Source organism: Erythrolamprus reginae, chromosome Z (assembly GCF_031021105.1).
Source record: "Erythrolamprus reginae isolate rEryReg1 chromosome Z, rEryReg1.hap1, whole genome shotgun sequence".
In the NCBI taxonomy this organism is placed as follows: Eukaryota; Metazoa; Chordata; class Lepidosauria; order Squamata; family Dipsadidae; genus Erythrolamprus; species Erythrolamprus reginae.
Genome location: NC_091963.1, coordinates 131,549,879 through 131,574,500, shown reverse-complemented (window position 1 = coordinate 131,574,500; position 24,622 = coordinate 131,549,879). Strand labels below are relative to the sequence as shown.

Here is a 24,622-nt window from a genome sequence, read left to right as displayed (position 1 = left end):
ATAATGTATTCCAAACCCTGTCTTTGTAGGGTTTTTTCGCCATTGCTTTACTTACTCCAGATATTTCTTTCCAGCCCTAACCAGGGGCTATTAATTTACTCAAGCTCTTTGATTGTTACTCTCTACGAAGAATGTTTTCCAACCCCTAAGTCTTTGCAGTGTTTTCCCCCCATTAATCTAACTTGCTCCAAATGTTTCTTTCCAGCCCTAAACCCGATGCTAACAATGTTCCCAGCTTTTACCCACTTGCAAGCTCTTTCTTTGTTACTCTCTGCAAAGAAGAATGTTTTCCATGCCCTAAGTCTTTGCAGGTTTTTTTCCCCATTGCTCTACTTACTCAGACTGTTTCTTTCCAGGTGCTAATGATGTTCCCAACTCTTGCTGGCTTGCAAGCTCTTTCATTATTACTCTCTCAGAATAATTTTTTAAGCCCTTAACTAGGGGATAAAATAATGTGCTATAGCTGACCAGACTGAAGACACTAGCTAGATAAATACCTGGTAAGCAGATTCTTTTCCCTATTTTCCTCCCTCAAAACTAAGGTGCATCTTATACTCCGAAAAATACAGTAAGAAAAGGAGGCCCAACCTATTCTCCAAATCATCTGAAGGGAGGACAAGAAGCAGTGGATGTAAAGTCAAGGACAAGGAGCAACCAAGAATTAAGGAGAAATTTCCTGGCAGAATAATTAGCCAATGGAACTTCTTTCCTCTAGAAGTTTGTGAATTCCTGCAACACTGAAAGTTTTTAAGAAGATATTGAACAACCATTTGTCTCAAGTGGGGTTTCCTGACTGAGCAAGGGGGTTGGACCAGAAAGCCCCCAAGGTCTCTTCCAAGTCTTATTCTATTTAATTTATTTATTGATTTATTTATTTTGTCCAATACACAATAAGGGTTTTAGTGGGTATATATCTATATACACATAGTAAAATACATGATGAAGGTTATAGAGGAGATACTCATAGTAAAATATATCTAAGAAATAATAGAAAAGAAGATATAGTAATAGAACATATCAATGAAAGAATAGAAGAAGAGATATAGGAATAGAAGAAAGGAATAGGAGATATAGGAGAGCAATAGGACAGGGGACGGAAGGCACTCTAGTGCACTTGTACTCGCCCCTTACTGACCTCTTAGGAATCTGGATAGGTCAACCGTAGATAATCTAAGGGTAAAGTGTTGGGGGTTTGGGGATGACACTATGGAGTCCGGTAATGAGTTCCACGCTTCGACAACTCAGTTACTGAAGTCATATTTTTTAGAGTCAAGTTTGGAGCGGTTAATATTAAGTTTAAATCTGTTGTGTGCTCTTGTGTTGTTGTGGTTGAAGCTGAAGTAGTCGCCGACAGGCAGGACTTTGCAGCATATGATCTTGTGGGCAATACTTAGATCTTGTTTAAGGTGTCTTAGTTCTAAACTTTCTAGGCCCAGGATTGAAAGTCTAGTCTCATAGTAGGGTATTATGTTATTATTCTGTTGGGTATAATTTTTTTTAAAAAATTCTCCACCCTTTCAAACATACAAAGTCACATACCTTCAAGTTTCAATACAATACAATCCATCACCAAATTCTTAATTAAAATTCATGTGTGCTACCTCCTTTTCTAATTTGGTCAGCCGGATTTCAAAGATGTTTTTCTGTTCAAATTCAAAATGTTATTAGCTATCGACATTTCTGTTGCCTGTTTGCTTTTATGTGATACATCCATGCCAAAGTGCCTTAGTTTATTTCTTGTATTCTTACCTACCTCATTTTTTAATCCTTATTTTAATATAACTGCCCTTTAAGAAGAAAAATCCAAATTTACTTGTCTTCAAACAATAAAATATATCAATACATGTCAGCTATTTCATGCCTTAAATCTAATTATAACAATGGCAAGTCTGTTAATCTGTTAATGTGGAAAGGAAGGGGAGCTTTTGCATTTTCTGGATCAACCCAGTACAGCAGGTATAAATTGATCCTCTAGCTCAGTGTTTCCCAACCTTGGCAACTTGAAGATATTTGGACTTCAACTCCCAGAATTCCCCAGCCAGCGAATGCTGGCTGGGGAATTCTGGGAGTTGAAGTCCAGATATCTTCAAGTTGCCAAGGTAGGGAACCACTGCTCTAGCTAATGAGAGAGCCATATAGATTACAGAAGCAAAGGGAAGGAGAAACCTGTATCTGTCAGGGTTCCAAGTAATAGACCCATACTAAGCAAAACTCCAAGGCAGATGAATTCTTCAATTAATAGTTTCATTGGATATATAATATTGGCACGAATCTGGTGAAAACATTCTGAAGGCTTCCACATTTTTCACCTAATTAAAAGTATAAGTTTTTCCTTCAACCCAAAATAATCAGTTCAATCAAGCGCTGTATGGTGGCCGGGGGTAAACACTCCTCATTCCTCTCACTGGCCAGATGTGAGAATATCCTTGGTTCCCAAGAGAAAGAATTTTGTTTTGACTACACAACTCCAGCTGTCTCTAATCCTCCCTTCCTATCCTTCATCTCCCTTGGCCAGGCCAGCTTCAAAGTTGACAGTATCCTTGTGGTATATTGCTTCTGACGACTAAAGTTTAAGTCTTTGAGTTAAAACCATTATGCAGCCTCCCCATCACAGTCCTTAACTCAAAAGGGTCATAAGACCCTAAGAAGAGCCATGCTGAATCAGGCCAAAGCCCACCGAGTCCAGCATTCTGCGTCACACAGTGTCCCACCAATTGTACATGGGGGTCTTGAGCAGAAAGAGAAGGCAAGACCTTCTCTTTCCCTTGACCCCCAACAAATGGTACTCAAGGGAATCCTGCCTGCCTCAACCAACATAGAGGCGGCACATGGACATCCGTTTCTATAACCACCAATGCATTTGGCATCCATGAATCTGTCTAATCCTGCCTTGAAGCTATCAAGGCCGACAGCTGTCACAACCTCTTCTGGAAGTGAATTCCATAAACCAACGACCCTCTGAGTGAAGAAATATTTCCCTTGATTTGTCCTCACTTTCTTACTTATGAGCGTTAGGGAGTGCCCCCATGTCCTAGTATTGTGTGATAGAGAAAATAATTTTTCTCTACCCACCTTTTCTATCCCATGCATGATTTTATACACTTCGATCAAGTCACCCCTTTAGACCAACCTGGTTTCATAAGGGAGATGCTCCATTCCCTTGATCCTAAAGCAGAGAGATCATGTGACTGATATGATTTTGTGACCTTTTCTGTGGCAGTTGCTAGGGAAATTACAGAAGTTGTCAAGGAAATCTGTGCTCATTAAGCGAACCTATGGTTCACCCTGGGTGCGTTTTTTGTTAAAAACAGGGAGCAAAACACATTGATGTGACTGTGGGACATTGGAAATGGCACTTAACATGGTCCAGTTGCTGATCACCCAGTCAACAAGAGAAGTAGAAATATAGAAGATTGACAGCAGAAAAAGACCTCATGGTCCATCTAGTTTGCCCTTACACTATTTCCTGTATTTTATCTTAGGATGTATGTATGTTTATTCCAGGCATGTTTAAATTCAGTTACTGTGGATTTACCAAACACGTCTGCTGGAAGTTTGTTCCAAGCATCAACTACTTGACTTTTATGACTTTATGACTTTTTCAGTGCTGTTATAACTTTGAATGCTCACTAAATAAACTGTTGCAGATGGAAGAATACCTGTTGTTAAAAGTTATCGCAATGTATTATATGAAGACCAAAAAGATAAACTTATAATGTATGTTAATCAATCTGGACATACATGAAAAAGTAACTTGAGGACTAACTTGTCTCCCCCAAAATCAAGGTGCGTCTTATACTCCAGAAAAATACAGTACTATATTAAGAAGTATTTTAAGTAATGAGGGACTCTAAGAAATAGATTTCATTTTATACTAAACCAAGTTATATTCTTCAACACCAGTTTGCAATGCAAAAACTGATAGTTCTCAACTTATGACCACAGTTGAAACCAACATTTCTGTAGCAAATCACTCCTGAAATCTTGCCAAGAAAACTACGAAGACTTTTCCAGACAGATCTCAGGAGTCAAAAACCCCAGGTACGCCTGTTGAATCAGTTGCTAAGTATTGTGATTCAGTCTGAGGCTCCTCAGGGAACGGCTGGAACTCTGCCGGCTCCATGCTCAGAGGGGGAGGACGAGGAACAGGAGGAGGAGGAGGACCAGGCAGACGGGGAAGAGGAATGTCAGGACGAGGAGGAGGGAGAACAGCCTGAGACCCCCGGGGGGGAGCTCTCCCCAGCGAGTAGCCTGGAGTCATTAGATGAGAACGCACAAGCCATCATAGATATGAGGCAGAGAAGGGCAGCACAAAGAAGGGGACAATTAGCCAGGTATTTCCATCCCTAATAGGCAACAGCTGGGTTTGGGTGTGGTTCTCCTCAGAAAGGTTGAAAAGGCAGGCCCGCCCTTCCTGTATTGTGGAGAGTTATCTTTTGGGAGTCCTGTGACCTTGCTTCGATCCTTGGCGTCTCTGATTCTGGCTTGTGGCCTCGAAGGCTGAAAACTTGGGGGAGGCGTGGGTTTTATTATCTACAGTAGTGTGTGTGCCAGCAAGAAGCCTGCTGTATTGTCTGGCCGTCGTGACTCTTCTGTGAAGCTTCATAGCATTCCAGTTTGTAAGAACAGTTTTTGTTATCTGTGTTTGTTTTCAAAGATATAAAACGACTTTGCTTTTTACCAGCATGTCTGACTACTCTTTTTAGTTGGTGTTGGCGTCTGGGGGAACCCAGGCAGAACACTAAGTAATCAGTCGTACGTCAAGGACAACAATTAATTTTCTTTCTAAATTGCAAGGCTGAGGTGCCAGGACTTACCTGCTGAGCACTTTGTTAGCTCCTTCAGCTGAAGGAAAGGGTCGTGTGTAGGAAAATGGGAACCAACCTTTCCTGAAAGTGGGAGGCACAGATATTTAAGAGAGAAAGAAGAGCACAAAACCTCTTTTACATTTTCTACTCTCCTCTGAAAGAGGGGAGGCATCAAATTGGACCCCTTGTTAAGGTTAAAAAAAACACACACAACGGAATAATGGGGGGGGGGAAGTAAGCTAGAATTCAGGCAGCCTTTGCAAACTCTTACTCCCACTCTGCCTGAACTTTTATGGAGGGGAATCAAATATAGTGGTTTGAATCTTGGACTAGGAACAAAGAGAACTGGATTCAAATTCCTGCTCCACCGCAGACTTCACAAAGCATTTTAGGAACTATCTCAAGAGAAAGTTATAAAAAAATAAATGGGTTTTGGGGATGATTGGATTTATGGATAGGTTAATGTCCAGTCACAAGCCATGATTTAGAGATGGCAACAGGCTGGCTCAGCCACAACTGGCTCAGCCAAAACCAAAGCATATTCTGGCTTAGAGCAATGTCAGTTTGCAGTCACTGGCATCCACTCAATCTACTGGAGAGGCCTGGAATGTTGTGGGTTTCCTCTCCTAAGGAGAAGAGGAACATCTGGCTGGATCCAGAATGAGGTCCTTCTCCTTGGTGGCCCCCTCCCTTTGGAACATCATCCCCATGGAGATTAGACTGGCCCCCACTTTAATGCTCTTTCTGAAGACCCTGGAAACCTGGTTTTGCCAATGGGCCTGGGGAACCCGGAGTGGCATGTAGCCCATCTAGTGGCTCATTTGATTGCCAGAGCGAATGGGGGGGAGAGGTATTGTTTTTATGTTTTTACATTGGATTTTTATTTTTGTAAGCTACCTAGAGTCACTGAAAGAGAGTGAACAGCCATGTAAATTCTATAAATAAATAAATAAATAAATAAATAAATAAATATATAAACAAACAAACAAATAAATATAAAATAAATAAATAAATATAAAATAAATAAATAAATAAATAAATAAAATAAAATAAATAAAATAAATAAAATAAATAAATAAAATAAATGAAATAAATGTAATAAATGAAATAAATGAAATAAATAAAATAAATGAAATAAATAAAATAAATAAATAAAATAAATATGACTTTTGATTTGTTTCAGTCATGTCTGCCCACTGTGGTTTGTGCTCCTTCTTATCCTAGGCAGCAGATATCGAGAATCTCTTAGTTGGAGATCAATGCCTCTTCTTCAACTCAGTGGGACCCTCACTTTTACTGGGAAGGTACTTTTTATTTTACCTTTTATTTAAATGCCATGAACCTCATATTCCTGTAAATAGAGACAAACTGACTGGAAGGATCCAGTCTACCAATGGGAAAGAGATTATAAGTAAGGGTCAAGTTACAACCTTAATGGACCCTGCCCATTATGGTTATATGTCGCAATGGTTGTAAAAAAAAACCCCAAAACAATTTCATGACTTATTTTGCAGTGGTTGTTAAGCAAACCACCATAGTCATGAAGTGAATTACAGTGGCTGTTAGTGGTTATTAAACCAATCGTTTGCTGTGGTTTTGCCAAAAACTGGAAGTTACTACCGTGACCAGATTGCAGTAAAACTATCATAAAATGTAGTCAAGTGACCATGATACAACACAAATCTTCAGTACAACACGAGTCTTCGGAGAGGGGTGGCTACAAATCTAATGAATGAATGAATGAATGAATGAATGAATGAATGAATGAATGAATGAATAAATAACATCATCATCATCATAAAATGTGGTGAGGAAGACTCTTGGAACTTCATTTCTGGATTGTGTCCCCCATTTTGTTGAGTCGGTCATTATTTTTATTATTATTTATTAAATTTATATGCTGCCCCTGTCCAAAGACTCTGGACAGCTTACAACTTATAAAAACAGTATACATCAAGATATGATTAATTAAAATTAAGAATTACATTTAAAAAACTAAAAAAGCCTATTAGCATTGTCATAATTTCAGTCTGTTATTTAGTTATTTGTTTGTTTGTTGATTGATTGATTTTTATGCCGCCCAGCTAAGTGACCACTTATAAATGGAGAACTGCTGGTAGTAATCTAGCTTTTCTAGGACAAAAGGAATAGAGGGGTTTTCACTCACATCCTGGTTGTCTCATTCTCTCCGTAATGCCAGCCATCCCTCGCCTCGGTCACCAATAAAAGGATGGTATCTCCCTCTTGGAAGTTGAGAAGGGTGCTGTTTTCTCCTGCCGAGTGGGAGAAGATTGCCTGGACTCTTGGACGCTCCGAACGCGGAGGCAGGATGGAAAGAGGGTTGATGCGGGGTAGAGTCTTGTTCTCTACTGCAAGAAAGAGTGGGGAGGAAAGGTGGAAGTTAATGGCATTCCTGTGAGGTTGGTTATGTTTCTCCACTGCTCTTTCCTGCGGAGGCAAATTAAACCCTCAAGCAATGTTTTTTAGCCTTCACCTTGAAAGAGTAGTAGATCCTTGGAACAAACTTCCAGCAGACGTGGTTGGTAAATCCACAGTAACTGAATTTAAACATGCCTGGGATAAACATATATCCATTGTAAGATAAAATACAGGAAATAGTATAAGGGCAGACTAGATGGACCATGAGGTCTTTTTCTGCCGTCAATCTTCTATGTTTCTATGTTTCACAACTTGAAGATGGGTAGACTTCAACTCCCAGAACTCCCTAGCTAGTAGATAGCTGGCAGAGGAATTCTAGGAGTTGAATCCACAAGTCTTAAGTTGCCAAGTTTGCAGACCTCTGTATTAAGGTTGCAATTCATCGATCCACAGCTCACATTAGAGAAACATCTTTCAGCTGTGGCGAGGGGGACGTTCGCCCAGGTTCGCCTGGTGCACCGGTTGCGGCCCTACCTGGACCGGGAGTCACTGCTCACAGTCACTCATGCCCTCATCACCTCGAGGCTCGACTACTGTAACGCTCTCTACATGGGGCTATCTTTGAAAAGTGTTCGGAAACTTCAGATCATGCAGAATGCAGCTGCGAGAGCAATCATGGGCTTTCCCAAATATGCCCATGTTACACCAACACTCCGCAGTCTGCATTGGTTGCCGATCAGTTTCCGGTCACAATTCAAAGTGTTGGTTATGACCTATAAAGCTCTTCATGGCACTGGACCAGATTATCTCAGGGACCGCCTTCTGTTGCACGAATCCCAGTGACCAATTAGGTCCCACAGAGTGGGTCTTCTCCGTGTCCCGTCAACTAAACAATGCCGCTTGACGGGACCCAGGGGAAGAGCCTTGTCTGTGGCAGCCCCGGCCCTCTGGAACCAACTCCCCCCAGAGATTAGAATTGCCCCCAACCTCCTTGCCTTTCGTAAGCTACTTAAAACCCACCTCTGCCGCCAGGCATGGGGGAATTGAGATACTCTTTTCCCCTAGGCCTTTACAATTTTATGCATGATATGTCTGTATGTATGTTTGGTTTTTATATTAATGGGTTTATAATCGTTTTTATTATTGGATTATTATTGTACGCTGTCTTATTATTGCTGTTAGCCGCCCCGAGTCTCCGGAGAGGGGCGGCATACAAATCCAATAAATAATAATAATAACAATAATTCCGTGTAAGAGTAACTCCATAAGAGGTCTTGTCTTTCCCTCACGGAAAAGGACATTTTGGCATCTTTCAACCAGTGTCCTCAGTTCCAAAATGATGCAAAAATAGATTTTATTCATCTTCTTGCAAAGAACAGCATTTGCATTCTTTCAACATTCCAGATCAATATTTAGGGAGAACAGGAAGCACCAAATGCCAAAATCCTGGAACTATAGGTAGTCCTCAACTTACAACACTTTGTTTAGTGACCATTTAGTTACAATGGCACTGAAAAAAGAGACTTAGGAGTGTTTTTTCACACTTTTCACACTGTTGCATGGTTATGTGACCAATATTCGGATGCTTGGCAACGGGCTCATATTTATATTTGATTTATTTGCCATGTCCTGGGATTTTGCAAACTTGAGACAAGCAAAATCAATGGGGAAGCCAGATTCGTTTAGTAACCACGGTGCTAACTCAACAACTGCAATGAGTTGTGTTTCTTGCCACTTCACAACAGTGGCAAGAAATGTCATAAAATGGGGCAAAGCTCACTTAACAAATTAGCAACATAATTTTGGGGCTCAAATGTGGTTCATAAGTTGAGGACTACCTATATTGCCAAAGGATATATTGGCTGAAAGAAAATGGTCTCAGAATGGGATGCAAATTGTAACGAATGAAGAATACTCGCCTACAGTTGCCAGGCGAGTTTCCATGGACATCTTCCGTGGCATTGGCAGAGTGCAAGAATAGTTGTCAGACATCTTGATTTGTGAAGGACTCTGAGTCGGCTGGTTGGGGACCAGACCTGAGATGGTGGTGGTGGGGAAGGGCTTGCTGATTGACAGGTGATTGAAGTCATGGGATCCCCGCCCACGATGCAAATCCCCATTTAGTAGCAATGTTCCTTCCTGGATTGAAGCCCGCTGTGGGAGAGACGTTAGGAATGAATAAATTCAGGGGGCTGATCAGGGGCTGATTGCGGTTACCGTCACCAGCGGTGCACTGCGGCCACAGCTTTGGTTGTCTTGCGTGCATGCCTGCGCTATGCACGCATGTCCCCAGCATGTTTTTCTTCTATGCTTGCGCAGGAAGAAAAAACATGCCAAAATCTCATGCATGTGTGCGTGCCCTCATTAGGTTTTGCTTCTGCACATGAAGCAAAAATATGAAAAATTGAGGAAAAAAAGATGGCAGCGCCCATAGGATTGCCACCGGAGTGGTCGCACGCAAATTGGGCAATCTAGTGGCCATTACTGGTGCGCAGCCCCCTACCGCATTGATAGCAACTCACTTCCTTCCTTTTTCCCCTCCCATAGAGGAAATGCATCTTCTTCAATGAACCAAAGGACAGGAAAAACCTCCCCATTCCTACTCCAGGCCATTCTGGAAGCTGCCATTTGGAGACCTCCGTGGTTTCTGGAAGCTCAAACCCAAACAATGAAGGCAAAGAGATAAAAGCTAAAACAGTGGTACCTCTACCTAAGAATGCCTCTACTTAGGAACTTTTTTACATAAGAATCGGGTGTTCAAGATTTTTTTGCCTCTTCTCAAGAACCATTTTCCACTTACGAACCCGAGCCTCCAAAACTATAACCAGAAAAGGCAGGGAGAAGCCTCCGTGGGGCCTCTCTAGGAATCTCCTGGGAGGAAACAGGGCCAGAAAAGGGGAGAAGCCTCTGTGGGGCCTCTATAGGAATCTCCTGGGAGGAAACAGGGCCTCCACCCTCCCTGTGGTTTCCCCAATCGCACACATTATTTGCTTTTACATAGATTCCTATGGGAAAAAATTGCTTCTTCTTACAAACTTTTCTACTTAAGAACCTGGTCACGGAACGAATTAAGTTAGTAAGTAGAGGTACCACTGTATCCTGTTTATCAGCCCTGACTCACAAACACTCACATGATTTTGCCCCTCTTCCAAAGTCTTGGAGACAAGGAGGGGATCCATGCCTGGAACAGGAATGCCAGCTGTGGTGTTGCTGGCGGTGAGCTTGACCAGAGCCAATGCCCGTTCAGGTAAACGAGTAGGTTGGGTGCATGATGTTTGCCAAATGGGCAGTCTGCCGGACAACAGCTCCCGCACCTGTTGCAAATGAGATGATGGTGATCTGATCATCCTTTCAGCTGGTCAAATTATACCCTTTCTAAAGAGTTTTTTGTCCTCTCTAAGTTTGGTTAGAGCCATGGTGGCACAGTGGTTAGAATGCAGTACTACAGGTTACTTCTGCTGATTGCTGGCTGCCAATAGCTTCGTAATTCAAATCTCAGTGGCTCAAGGCTGATTCTTTCTGTGCCAACTCAGGAAGCTCCAACTGCCCCAGAACTGCTGATACAGTTCTACAGAGGAATCATTGAGTCTGCCATCTGCACCTCTATAACTGTCTGGTTTGGTGCTGCAACCCAACAGGACCGACACAGACTTCAGAGGATAATCAGAACTGCAGAAAAAACAATTGCTGCCAACCTGCCTTGCACGAGTCAAAAAGAAGGCAGTGAAAATATTTACTGAGCCCTCGCATCCTGGACACAAATTGTTTCAACTCCTACCCTCAAAACGTCGCTACAGAGCGCTGCACACCAAGACAACTAACACAAGAACAGTTTTTCCCCGAACACCATCACTCTTCTAAACAAATAATTCCCTCAACACTGTCAAACTATTTACTAAGTCTGCACTACCATTACTACTAATTCTTTCTCATCATTCCAATAATCCATCTCCTCCTACTTAGGACTGTATGACTGTATCATTATTTTTTATTAATATTGATTGTTTCTTCATTGCTTATTTGACCGCTATGACAATCATTAAGCATTGTACCTCATGATTCTTGACAAATGTATCTTTTTATTTTATGTACACTGAGAGCATCTGCACCAAAGACACATTCCTTGTGTGTCCAATCACACTTGGCCAATAAAGAATTCTATTCTATTCTATTCTAGTCTAGTCTAGTCTAGTCTAGTCTAGTCTAGTCTATTCCATTCCACCTTCAGGAAAATGATCAGGAAAATGAGGACCCAGATTGTTGAGGGCAATATGCTGGCTCTGTAAATAGCTTAGTGAGGGTGTTAATTTTAAAATGGGTCGAGCCCATGGCAGTCATTTTCTGTTTCTCATTGCCACACAGCTTGGGGGAGTGGGAGGGGAATGGAATGTGATCCAGGCAAAACAACCTACTCGCCTCAAGTCTCTGTCTGGCACCTATTGGGAGTGACCTTGGTTCCTACAAGATAGTAAGTTGTTTTGCCTGGCAGCATTCCATTCCTTCCCTGTCCCCTCCTTGAACTGTGTGGCAACTTGAGAAACAGTAGACTACTGTCATAGGCTTGACCCCTTTCAGAGTTGACAGAGACCTGTAAAGCACTGTGAAGTGATATACAGTATACGTTTGTGCTATTGCTATTGGTTGTTTTCTTGCAGGCAATAATCAGACAACAATCAAGAAGTGAACAATATCCCAAACAAAGAACTGCCAAGCAAGCTAACAGAAGCAACCCAACCAAAAATCCATTAGCTAGTTTGGATAATGAAATGTTTGCAAGAAAACAAACCAAACCAAAAAACCCTCATTTCAACCCTGAGCTAGAGACATTCTCTTTCATCTATATCCTTTCTCTCTAGAATTTGCTACTGTGGAAAATCAATTGAACTGTATTACAAACAATTGCTTCCTACTTTGAGGAAAGAAAATATTATCTTAGACACTGCTTGCCTTTGATTCCAAGAGTTGATAGGAAGCTTAGTTGCAAAACCTAAGCTGGATACTGTCTCAGTAACTATCACTACCCCTGGAAAGTCCCTGTGAGAGTCACATTGAATAAATAGATGTCCTTAAAACCACTTATTTCTAAATATTTATTTCCCATTGTTCCCCCTAGAACAGTGGTTCTCAACTTTTCTAATGCCGCGACCCATTAATACGGTTCCTCATGTTGTGGTGACCCCCAACCCTATGTCTAGTGCCAATTCTCCCAACAGAGCTTGAATCTAATTGGCTGGAAGGTCAGAGGGACACCCCCACTGTCAACGCCTGATTGCTCAGATTGTAAAAATATACTTCTCAAAGAAATAAAGGGAGCACTCAAATATCACATCCTAGATCTGAAGAAATGAAATATTCTCATTGAATACTTGGTTCTGTATAAAGTTGAATGTGCACAACAGCATGTGAAATTGATTCTCAATCAGTGTTGCTTTCCTAAGTGGACAGTTTGATTTCACAGAAGTTTGATTTATCTTGGAGTTATATTGCGTTGTTTAAGTGTTTCCTTTAGTCTTTTGAGCAGTGTTGGTTCCAGGGCGCCAGAATAGAAACTTTGGTAATTTAGAAATTTATCTTTCTCATGGTATTAGGCGACTGCTGTGAAACGGTCGTTCGACCCCCAAAGGGGTCCCAACCCCCAGGTTGAGAACCACTGCCCTAGAAGATCAAGCAAGAATATATCTTATTTTGTTTTTCCTCTGGGAATCAAGAAGACATCCTAGGAATCTCATGCTACCTTCCCCATTATTTGATTCTACAAGTAGTCCTTGACCACAACTGCAACCAAAATTTATGCTGTTAAGCAAGGGCGTTATTAAGTGAGTTATACCCCATTTTAGAACCTATTTTGCCATGTGAATCACTGCAGTTGTTATGTAAATCAGGCAGTCATTAAGTGAATCCAGCTTCTCTCATTGACCTTACTTGATAGAGGTTGGCTGGGAAGGTCGCAAATAGTGATCATGTGACCATTGGATGCTGCAACCATTATAAATATATGCAGGTTGCCAAGCTCAAATATTATCACGGTGTCCAGGGGACTGTAAGGGTCACAAGTGCGAGGACTGGTTATAAATCGTTTTTTCAATGCAGCTGTAACTTTGAACTGTTACTACTACTACTACTTCAATTGTGACCATTATCCTGCCTTTTTTGACATTGTCCCTCTGGTTACTTCTTCTTGCAATATGGAAATTTTATACTTCCATATTGCAAGAAGAAGTAACCAGAGGGACAATGTCAAAAAAGGCAGGATAATGGTCACAATTGAAGTAGTAGTAGTAGTAGTAGTAGTAGTAGTAGTAGTAGTAGCAGCAGTAGTAGCAGCAGCAGCAGCAGCAGCAACAGTAGTAGTTGTTGTTGTTGTTGTTGTTGTTATTATTATTATTATTATTATTATTACAACAACAACAAATCTGGCATAAACCAGTACAGATTGTGCTAAAAGACCTCAGCCAGCATTTGAAAACAATAAACATAGACAAAATCACGATCTGTCAGTTGCAAAAGGCCACCATACTTGGATCTGCATGCATCATATGAAAACACATCACACAGTCGACCTGTGATATTGTGATACGAAATCCAATATATCAATCTCATTTACTGTGTATTACTGGGTTTTGTGAATAGTAACAACAACAACAGAATTGGGAGGGACCTTGGAGGTCTTCTAGTCCAACCCCCTGCTTAGGCAGGAAACCCTACACAACTTCAGACAGATGGTTATCCAACATCTTCTTAAAACCTTCCAGTGTTGGAGCAAATTTTTATCACAACTCTCTTTCAAAATATAGAACCACAATGCACACAGGAGTCTTTGTTTCCAAGTTTTGCTGAAAGACATCGAGAATGGATTTGAACCCAAAGCATAAGCTGGGAGCGGGGAAGGAAAAGAGGAGCAGCTCACCTTGCTGTGATAATTGCTGAAGTGCTTGGAAACAGCACACTGTCGATCTACCAGGAATGAATAACGGCGCCGTTCCTCTGTAAGGGCTGCTTTATAGCCTTCCGCCACGAACTGATCCAGCTCACTCTGCTTGGTGCTCATGATTTCCACATACTAAGATAGAGCGGGAGAGAGAGAATGAGTGTGCAAATACCTCCCTATTGATCCAGAGGTAGGACAATGGCTATCCTGTTTAATCAGGAGTAATGCTTCAGAGCAGATAGCATCCTCAGAATGTGGTCATGCAAGTCTTCATCAGTGTTTCCCAAAGTTAGCCATTTTAAGATGTCTGGAATTCCCAGAATATCACAGCTAGATTTCTTAAAATGCCTGTTGTTGGGACACACTGGTCTAGATGCTTTCCGGAATGGTGCAATCAAAACTCACCTTAAGCGGGTTGGACCTTAAATTAATGATTTTAATCCAATACCCTAACTTTTTTGACCATATTTTGAAGCTACCCCCATTATACAGGATCAGAGTACCACAAACATCAACTTTCTCCAATCAGGAGCCTTCCATCAGTGTACAGACTACAGTTCCTAGAATCCCCAGCCAGCATTGCCCATATTTTTGGAGAGCAACAGGCTCCATAATGCTTACCTATCAGAGACAATGTCATACAAATATGTACTGGACCAATCTTATCTAGTGTGCTGCTCTTCTGTTGCATTGGATTTAACTTCTCATTATCTGTAGCAAAATTAAATGGTTTGGATTGTACCAGCCTCTTTTTCTGCAGATTTACTAAGACGTAAGTCCTACTAGTGTGTAGTTATATAGGTTTGCAGCTCTAAATAACTTGTTTCAGCAAAGGGAAGCTCAACTTTGGTTGGAAATTAAATGGGATTGACTGATTTCCAAACTCTTCCCAAAAAATTCTGCATAATTTTAAGAAGCCACCGTGAGTTGATTCCAACTCAAAGGCATCTTTATGTTGGCATATCTTAAAAAATTGTGCATTTTATTCAGCAAGAATAAATTTTTGCTATTGCCCTATCATTTGTCAGGGCTCTTGAAAATCACAGCAGACTAAAATGGGCCCAGTAGAAATACAGTAGAATGTACTTATTATTGTTGCTGTTATCATGTTGTTATTATTATTATTTCATACCCACTTTCGAGTGTGCCTTTCCTACACTCCAACTCTCTTATCTGCTATATTTTGTTGATTGTTTAGTTATTTCAACTCCTTCAATTTGTCCTAAAGAACTATTTTGCATTCAGGTTTTAACGTTTACCAGATATAATTTCTCCCTATTTTTCTGCTCAAGCCTCTACCTGGATCCCAAGCATATTATATGATTCACACATATTATCATCACTAGCATATAGTTAAAGGAACAGCAGTCTTTCATTTTCCAGATACATTAGATTTTCCTACAATCTATGGCTGCTTTGTGCAATCTATGGCTGCTTTGTGCAATCTATGGCTGCTTTCCCTCTCTGTACTCTCTGAGCTTGTTTTACTGAAGACATTTATTACCCAAATTAGGTAACATCATCAGTGTACTCTGGAGCATCAATAACATAGATAATATTAACTAGCTTGGGTAATGAGACACCTGCAAACAACAAGAACAATCAAGCTCAGAGACTATCAAGAACCCTTAATTCAACCCTGAGCTACAGATATTCTTATTTATTGGTACCATCCTTAAATCTTTGACTTGTGGACTTCAACTCCCAGAATCCCTCAGCCAGCACGTGCTGGCTGAGGAATTCTGGGAGTTGAAGTCCACAAGTCATAAAGTTGCCAAGATTTTGGAGAGCCCTGTTTTAATGAGATTCTTAGAAGAGACACCCTAAAAGATTTCATGGAACTTCAATTCCTTTGTCCAAATTGTATCATTGCAGTCACACAAAAAGGAAGAAAAAAGACAAATTCCTTGTGTGTTCAATCACACTTGGCCAATAAATAATTCTATTCTATTCTCTTCAAAAATGCTCAGATTTGTGTTAAGCGCTGGATACTCCATTATTGTCATTGTGCTAGATTTGTTAGGCTGGCAGCGCGCAGGCAAACCCAGAAGATGCAGGCAATAAAGGGTTATCCACTGCCCCTCACTTACTACCTCACCCCCAGCTGCAGCAGGCCTTGATCCTGAAGTAATGGTTACTGTGGCAACAAGGCTGACAAAAAGAGCCCAAAACTTGCTGTGGGGATTCCCAGAATGGGGAGGGGAGGAAGGAAGATAAATAGGGGATGCAGGGCACCAGCCCAGAGTGAGTCAGGGAGCTGGGAGGAAGCAGTGTGAATGCAGGATGAGTTGTGTCCGCTTGCCAGCCTGGGCATACCCGGTAGATACAAGACCCATTGGTGAGTGGCCTACTTTCCGGTGCAATACTATACAGTAAAGTAGATTTCTGGCTTTCTTTTTGAATTTTTTTTTTAGGACTGCATCCATCCTCTTTAAGGCTCAAAGGGGAACAGTTGAGTCACTGTGCATGAGAAAAAGTGATGCAAAATGAACACTACAGATACGTACAAGGGTTCCAGCAAAGCAAATACATGTAGAAATAGGGTTCTATAAATGTTCTGCATAAGAATAGGGCCTCTAAATGCTCTGCATATGAGCAACGGGGCTTATAAATGTTTTGCACAAGAACAAGGCTTGTAAATGGCACAAGAACGGTGCCTGTAAATGTTTTGCACAAGAGCAGAGCCTGTAAATGGCACAAAAACAGGGCCTGTAAATGTTTTGCACAAGAACAGGGCCTGTAAATGTTTTGCACAGGAGCAGGGCTTGTAAATGGCACAAGAACAGGGCCTGTAAATGTTTTGCACAGGAGCAGGGCTTGTAAATGGCACAAGAACAGGGCCTGTAAATGTTTTGCACAAGAGCAGGGCCTGTTCATGGACATCCTTCGCAGAAGTGTGCATGCATTTGTGGGTAGGTGTGTAAAACAATTTGTGCATCAGGGTGATTTTTTTTCTTTTTCAAAGGTAGCCCTTCCTCAGAGCTTATCTCTTTAAGCTCCAAGTGGCCACAGAATATTAAACCCTTTCAAGACCTCACCTTCTTAGTGACCCCAATCTCAGCACCAGACAGCAACCCAAGGAGAAGGCAGTGATCCAGACGGAGTAACAACTGCCAGGTTTCATTTTTGCACTGTAGAAGCAGCAACTCTCAATGCACACCTGAGAGTAACAGGCTGCTCTGAAAGATTGCAGAAACCCAACCATTTTACCCCTATACCTTTTTTTCTTTGCATCCAGGTTGCATCAATTTGCATTCTTGGTGCCACAAAACAATGCAGATCTCAAATTTTGACAGATTTTTAAAATGCGGCATATCCTTGTAAGATGTCTTGAATAGATACAGGATGCAGAAAACCAATATTCTTTGTACTAGCCGAATTATTAAAAGTATATTTTTGGAGGAAATGGGCTTATCCACTCTCTGGGTTTTAGTATCTAACATCATCTATTTAGCATCTGTGGTTATTCAATTCTCTGCCAATTTATTTTCAGAGTCAATCCACTTCCTCTGGTAAGTTGTTAGTGGTAATCATGTACACCTAAGGCAAGGGTAGGCAACGTGGGCTCTTCTATGACTCATGGACTTCAACTCCCAGAATTCCTGAATCAATCATGCTAGCTCAGGAATTCTGGGAGTTAAAGTCCACATGTCATGGAAGAGCCATCTTTGCCTGCCCCTGACCTAAGCTATTCATATAGGTAGAACTGCAATGGTCACTGTAAACCACCATCTTCTATCATCACATGCCATTTGTAGAATTGCTAAACTTATTGCAATCTGGTGCTTCCCAGATGGGCTGGACCCATTCTGTAGTTGTTAAGCAGCATGGTCTTGTTAGATGATGGTTATGAGGATTGAAATCAACACATCTGTTGATTGACAGTTGAAGAAGGTGTAGCTTTTTGCTACTATGTCATGGATTTCCTTACTGCTGATCCATAATAATGGCTGCTCTTGTGTTGTGCATGGAAATATATGTTATGAGGATGATGCATAAGGTATGTGAGCTTACTTACTTTTACAAAGGAAAATGGTGTGGAATAAATGAAACCAGACGGTAAACTGTCACACTAACAATTATGAATCAAAAATTGGGCTTTCCGTTGGCCTGATTCACACAAACCTTGCTGAGCCATAAATGTGTTTGGGTTGGGTTTGGTCCAGTGTATTCTATGAATGCAGTCATTAGTGACTGTAAATTGGTAAATTTCTCAACCTCAAGCACTTTTAAAGACACGTGGACTTCAAGTCCCAGAACTCCCCACCTAGCCATCCCAACCTCTGGGCTGCAGGCCTTGAGCTGAAACACAACACAACATAACAAATCCAGTAACAAACCTGGTTAAAGAAAAAGGAAAATATTAAAACAAAAGCCTTTGTAAAGAACAAAACCACATGAAGAGTCAGTTCTATGCAAAGTTGATAAATCTGCCTAGTTGGATAGATCATTTGTTGAGCTCAGCGGAAGGGAGTTTGGTCTGTAATCTTTTATGTTCAACTTATATGTAAACATGTCCATTGAACTGGTGAAATCTGGCTGACTCATCAATGACCTGAATCCCACACATCCATTTCTAACAGGATATGATATTTTATCTCGTCCAGGAATTTTCAATGTTCTTATTGTTTTCTTAGTATTCCCTCTTGCAATGTCATTCTCCCTTCCCTTCTCCATCCAACCTACCTGTACTTCGCGATCCCCATACTTCATTGGGTTTTTGCTATTCTGGCATTTCTTCCGCAGTTTCTTCAGCTCAGTCTGACACTTTTCAATTGATTCGGCTTTGGCACGATGTTCTGCTTGGTATTTCTTCAGGGTAGACTAGAAGTTGGGAAACAGGAGTAAACAAAGCACTATGACCAGATCAGCTTTGAAGATATAGGATAATCCATGGTTTTCATGTCAAAGCACAGATATTTCCTAAGTTGCTCTCAAGGGCTGAATCCTTTTCAACCAAAACAGATGGTCATACAGATAGTCCTCACTTACTGTTTATTTTATTTATTTTTATTTTATTAATCAGATTTGTATGCCGCCCCTCTCCGCAGACTCGGGGCGGCTCACAGCAATAATAATACAATGTAAACAAATCTAATATTTAAGTTAATTTAAAACCCCAATTTAGAAACCAATCATACATACATAAATAACCATGCATAAATTTTATAAGCCTAGGGGGAGGGAAAGTCTCAATTCCCCTATGCCTGACGACAGAGGTGGGTTTTAAGGAGCTTACAAAAGGTTTGCTTTGTTTAGTGGCTGTTCAAATTTACAATGGTGATGGTGGAGAAGCTTTGTGACCAATCATCACATTTATGGCATGCAACATCCTGCGGTCACATCATTGCCATTTGTAACAAGGGGATTTCATAGAAAATGAGAAAGTAAACTCCTAAGTGATGTTTTGCCAGTCCCAATTGTAATCACTAAGCGAGGACTCTCTGTTGACAAGAAGGAAAGTTGTATCTAACATGATAGGGGAATCAAAATCTATGCCAAATCGAGATACAGTGATTCCTCGATTAGCACGGTCTCGATTAGTGCGAAACGCTACAACACGGTTTTTCAAAAAATATTAATTAAAAAATACTCCACGGTTTTTTTGCTATACCACGGTTTTTCCCACCCGATGACGTCATACGTCATCACCAAGAGTCACTTCTCTGTCTCTTTCTCTTTCTTTCCTGTCATTCTCTGCTTCAATCATTTTCTCATTTCTCTTTTTTTCTCCCCTTTTTTCTATCATTTCTCTCTCTCTTTCTTCCTCTCTCACACTCTCTTCCTCCCTTCTCTCTCCCCCCCTCCTGCAAGTAGAGGTCGGGTGTGTTACCGGGAGCTGGAGGTGGCGTGGGGCCGGACACTAGGTGCTGGGGAGGACAAAGGAGTGAATGTAGCTACTGCCTCTCAGCTGCAGAGCCGAATGGGGGCGGAGGCAACAGCGGAGCCCGGCGCTGGGGCCATGCGAGGCTGTTCATCCAGGGGGGCGTGGACTGGCAAGTCGCCCTCCTTTCTCTCTCTTTCTCTCTCTTATACCACACCGGTAACAGGGAGAGAAAGAGAGAGAGCGGAGGGCACCTTGCCGGTCCACGCCCCCCTAGATGAGCGGCTCCGCATGGCCCCAGCGCCGCCCAGGCAAAGGGGAAACCCCAAGATCGCTTGCCGCTTGCCGCTTGCCGTATTGCAGCGAAGGAGGCGAAGCAAGGCTCCAAGCTGCAATACGGCAAGCGGCAAGCGATCTTGGGGTTTCCCCTTTGCCTGGGCGGCGAGAAGACCAAGGGAAGGTTCCTTCAGCCGCCCAACACCTGATCCGCTCCGCAGCGCAGCAGCAGCGAGGAGCCGAACATGGGGTTTCCCCTTTGCCTGGGCAACGGGGAAACCCCATCTTCGGCTCCTCGCTGCTTCCGCGCTGCGGAGCAGATCAGCTGTTGGGCGGCCGAAGGAACCTTCCCTTGGTCTTCCCCGCCGCCCACACGCAAACTCCACCATCTGTGCATGTGCGGCCATGAAAAAAATGGCGCGCATGCGCAGATGGTGTTTTTTACTTCCGCACCACTATAACGCGGAAATCGATTAGCGCGGGAGGTCTTGGAACGTAACCCCCGCGCTAATCGAGGGATCACTGTACTAGATTTCACAATTTGGTGACCTCCAGATGGATCAGACTTTTAACTGACGAGAAGATTCTGGGAATTGAAATCCAATACATGTGTTGGTAACTAGATTTGGAAAATGGGATTCTCCAAGGAATGCTTGCTGACCTGTCAAGTACAAAAGAATCAGGACCCTCTATAAGATTTATTCAAGCATGAATTTGGTCAACTAAAGTTCAACACAAAATTGGTGCAAGGGTCAATGGAATTAAAGAGAAATTGGACTTTGGGAGTGGTTATGGGAATGCAACAACTCTAAACTGATGACATACTTAACTCCACATTCCAGCTCTGTCTGCTCTTCTACTACACTCATAAAACTAATTAAGAAACTGTTAGGACTCTGTCCATAACTGTTGGGTTGGCAATATATTTGCTGCAGGTGTTGCAGACTCCCACAAAAGTGAGCTCGAGTTCATAGCTTATTTCTCTAGAGTTTTCTCTCTGTTTCTCTTTGTCTAAGCCAGTGGTAGGCAAAGTTGGCTCTTCTATGACTTATGGACTTCAACTCCCAGAATTCCTGAGCCAACCATGCTAGCTGAGGAATTCTGGGAGTTGAAGTCCACATGTCATAGAAAAGCCAACTTTGCCTACCCCTGGTAGGCTACTCACTGTTAATGGGTACTCACTGTTAGGTTAGCTCTGCAATCTCTCTGTATTGTAGTTATGTATATCAGCTAAAATGTGTTTAGGCTTGATATTGTTTGCTAATTATGATAAAGACAACTGGTAAGAAAGACTATGTACTTGGTAATATTTGGGTTGTTATTCTGACTTATTATGTGTATGACTTTAGACTGTTTATCTGAATGTATTATTTCTCAAAGTAAATTTTAATTCAAGTTAGTATATCTATGTGTGGCTAAGTAGTTATTCACAACTAATCTCAAGCTAAACGTTTCTGTGTGTGCCCAACCTTGGTAAACAAGGATTACTCTGCTCATACATTAAACAGAAACCACAAACTTAAAGCTGGGCTCTCTTTAAGCCATGTTTAGCTTTGTCTTACCAGATTATGTCAACATGTTTATGACAGCATGCTATGCGAATGAAGCAGGTGTGGGTTCCAACTTAACTCGCTGCCGGTTCACTTTCTCCCACGCCACGCAGCCACACCATATGGCCATTCATGCGCACATGAAGTTTTAAAAAAAAAACAAAATTGCTGAAAACAAAATGACAACCGCATGCGCAGTGCCCGAAACTCAGCCTCTGCTCATACGTGGAATTTTTTTAAAAAAATCAGGAGAAAATTTCAAAAAAAAGATACGGTGGTGCCCACTTACTGACACCAATTGATCTCGTTCATGATGTCATTGTGGTGTCACCATGGGTCACTACTGGTTCAGGTGAACCCACCCCTGGAATGCGGCCATTATGAACTGGATAAAACATATAATAATGAGGAAGAAGTGATGGTCAGCCACAGAGAAACAAATTTGAAAACGCGGACCAGAGAGATGTAGATGAATATTTTCACTTACCATCAGATATTTGATATCCAGTTCCAGCTTGTGCTCCAGCTGGGATAGCATCTCAGAATGGAAAAACTTCAGCTAAGAGCAAGGATGGGAAAGCAGAGAAGGGCAGGTGACAATTGGGCAAAGGGAAATCCGTGCTTCTCCCTCCCTTCCCTCCCTTCTGAGTCCCATAAATGGCTGTGAGGCATTGACAATGGTATTGGGGAAAATGGGCCCTGCAGGACAAAAGAATCTGGCACCAGAATACACAGGCTATTAATCTAATATGGGCAGGCCTGACACTGGGCTAATATCAGATACAGATCAAGCACCTTGTTGCTGTTACTACCGGTCTGCATGCACAGTTTTGGATGAGTGGCGAGCAGACCCACACCCACACGAGATTTGGATTCTGCACATGCACAGGAAGCCAAATCTTGCTTGAGGATGTACATGCAAGAGAGATTCTGCCAATTTTTGGCTTTTTCTTGCTGGGCAGAAGCAAAAAACACCAAAAATCAGCAAAATCTCACATGCATGAGCATCTATGCATGAGATTTGGCTTCATGCACATGCGCAAAAGTTAAATCACATGGGTGCGTGCACCCCACTGCCGGTCACCTGGAGGTGCGTGCATAGCTCCATTTTCGCTACCGATGCAGCGGTGTCAAGCGCATCGGTAGGAACCTAATACTGATACAGATACTCACCGTCTCCTCCAACTGTACTTGCATCTGCCTGTGGACTTCAGCCATCTGAAACAAGGTGTCCCCTGAAGGCCAAGACAACTCAAGGTTTAATGCATCCAAGGCAGCTCCCCATTTAAGTAATAATAATCATCATAATAATAATTTATTAGATTTGTATGCTGCCCCTCTCCGAAGACTCGGGGCGGCTCACAACATAATACATAATGTACAAATCCAATATTAAAAACAGAATAAAACCCTTATCATAAAAAATTAATCACACAATCCAAGCAAACCATAAATTGTAGTAGCCAAGGGGCATGTCAACTTCCCCATGCCTGGCGACATAGGTGGGTTTTTAGGAGGTTGCGAAAGGTAAGGAGTAAGTATCTTTTTGCACCCTGTTTGTACTTTTTTTCTCTCCCAGGGTAATCTCCTTTGGAGTTAGTTCCACTCTCTGATGTTATCTAAAGAAACAGCTTTCAACTGGAAGCAGCAAAGCAAGGCCTTTCATGGCTAGAGGACAGTTTCTCAATGTCAACATCTTTAACGTTGGCTGGGGAATTTGGAAGTTGAAGGCCACACAGCTTAAAGTTGCCAAAATTGAATAGTCCTGGTCTAAAGAGCCTTGGAGACAGCTGGGTACGTTCTGCCTTGAGCCAGCAACTCATGAGCTACAAACTTTAGTTATGGAACATTAAATTCATATAATACAGGGGTCCCCAACCTCCAGACCGCAGCACACCACTGGGCTGCAGCCAGTTCAAAACTGGGCCACAGGAGAAATGGGCAAGCATCTGCCTGGGAAGCTCCAGTTGTGTGAGCAGAGGGCGCTTGCACTAATGCACGAAGCTCCATAGAAAATAAAATGCTGAAAATCCCAAAGCCCCCAAAATAACTTAAAATAGCTTACGGGTAGTTACGGTATATAATTAACTGCATCAGCAATAAGCCTATTCTTGGGCTGTGGCATACGTATTGGTCTTCCAAAGGTGCTTTTTCAAGAGGCAACTGAACTTTCTTGTTTTTCTTTGAAGACATTTCATTTCTCATCCAAGAATGATGGAAAATGTCATTGCAGAGAAGCTGATCATTTGCATTTTTAAAGCATCCTTGAGGCCATTTGGAGGCTTGTCTGTGTGTCTGTTTGTCTGTCACCTAAGACAGTCTCCTAACCTTGGCAACTTGAAGATATCTGGACTTCAACTCCCAGAATTCCCCAGCCAGCGAATGCTGGCTGGGGAATTCTGGGAGTTGAAGTCCAAATATCTTCAAGTTGCCAAGGTTGGGAAACACTGACCTAAGTACTGAAAATGGGCTTGGAGCCTTCTTGGAACTGCTGAAACAGCGGTGGGCAGCCACTTACCTCATTACCCGGATGGTCCTTGGCGGCAAATGTGCGCGCCCCACACAAGATTTGTTTTCTGCACATGCACAGTAAGCCAAATCTCATGGGATTTTGGCTATTTTCTGTGATATTTTTGCTACCGTGATGTGCAGAAGCAAAAAAACGGCAAAATCCCATGAGCGCAAGCAAGATTTCAACTATTTTCACAGGTATTTTTGCTTCTGCGCATGCGCGGAAGCAAAAAACTGGTGATTTTCACCGGAAATCTTTGACTCGTGCTGTTCCCGGGCCATTTCTGCTACCCAGATGGCTTCCCCCATGTGGGGGAGGAGTCCATGACTGCTGAAAGGATTGTGT

At 42.1% G+C, this 24,622-nt stretch overlaps 1 protein-coding gene across 3 annotated transcripts in view; it reads right to left on the bottom strand.

Annotated features, from left to right (window-relative positions):
• Window positions 1-24,622, bottom strand: part of LOC139154976 (BAR/IMD domain-containing adapter protein 2-like) — a 52,100-nt gene that overhangs the window by 15,233 nt on the left and 12,245 nt on the right. For 2 of the 3 annotated variants that reach the window (XM_070730122.1, XM_070730123.1), the window contains exons 4-11: window positions 22,939-23,000; window positions 22,253-22,324; window positions 18,802-18,939; window positions 14,095-14,247; window positions 10,319-10,501; window positions 9,107-9,341; window positions 6,976-7,177; window positions 4,818-4,889 (exon numbers count right to left, since the gene is read on the bottom strand). In XM_070730122.1, coding sequence (XP_070586223.1) covers window positions 4,818-4,889; window positions 6,976-7,177; window positions 9,107-9,341; window positions 10,319-10,501; window positions 14,095-14,247; window positions 18,802-18,939; window positions 22,253-22,324; window positions 22,939-23,000 — 1,117 coding nt within the window. Of the gene's footprint in view, window positions 1-1,531; window positions 1,644-4,817; window positions 4,890-6,975; window positions 7,178-9,106; window positions 9,342-10,318; window positions 10,502-14,094; window positions 14,248-18,801; window positions 18,940-22,252; window positions 22,325-22,938; window positions 23,001-24,622 lie in introns of those variants that run through there. The other variant, XM_070730124.1, reaches the window with a different exon arrangement.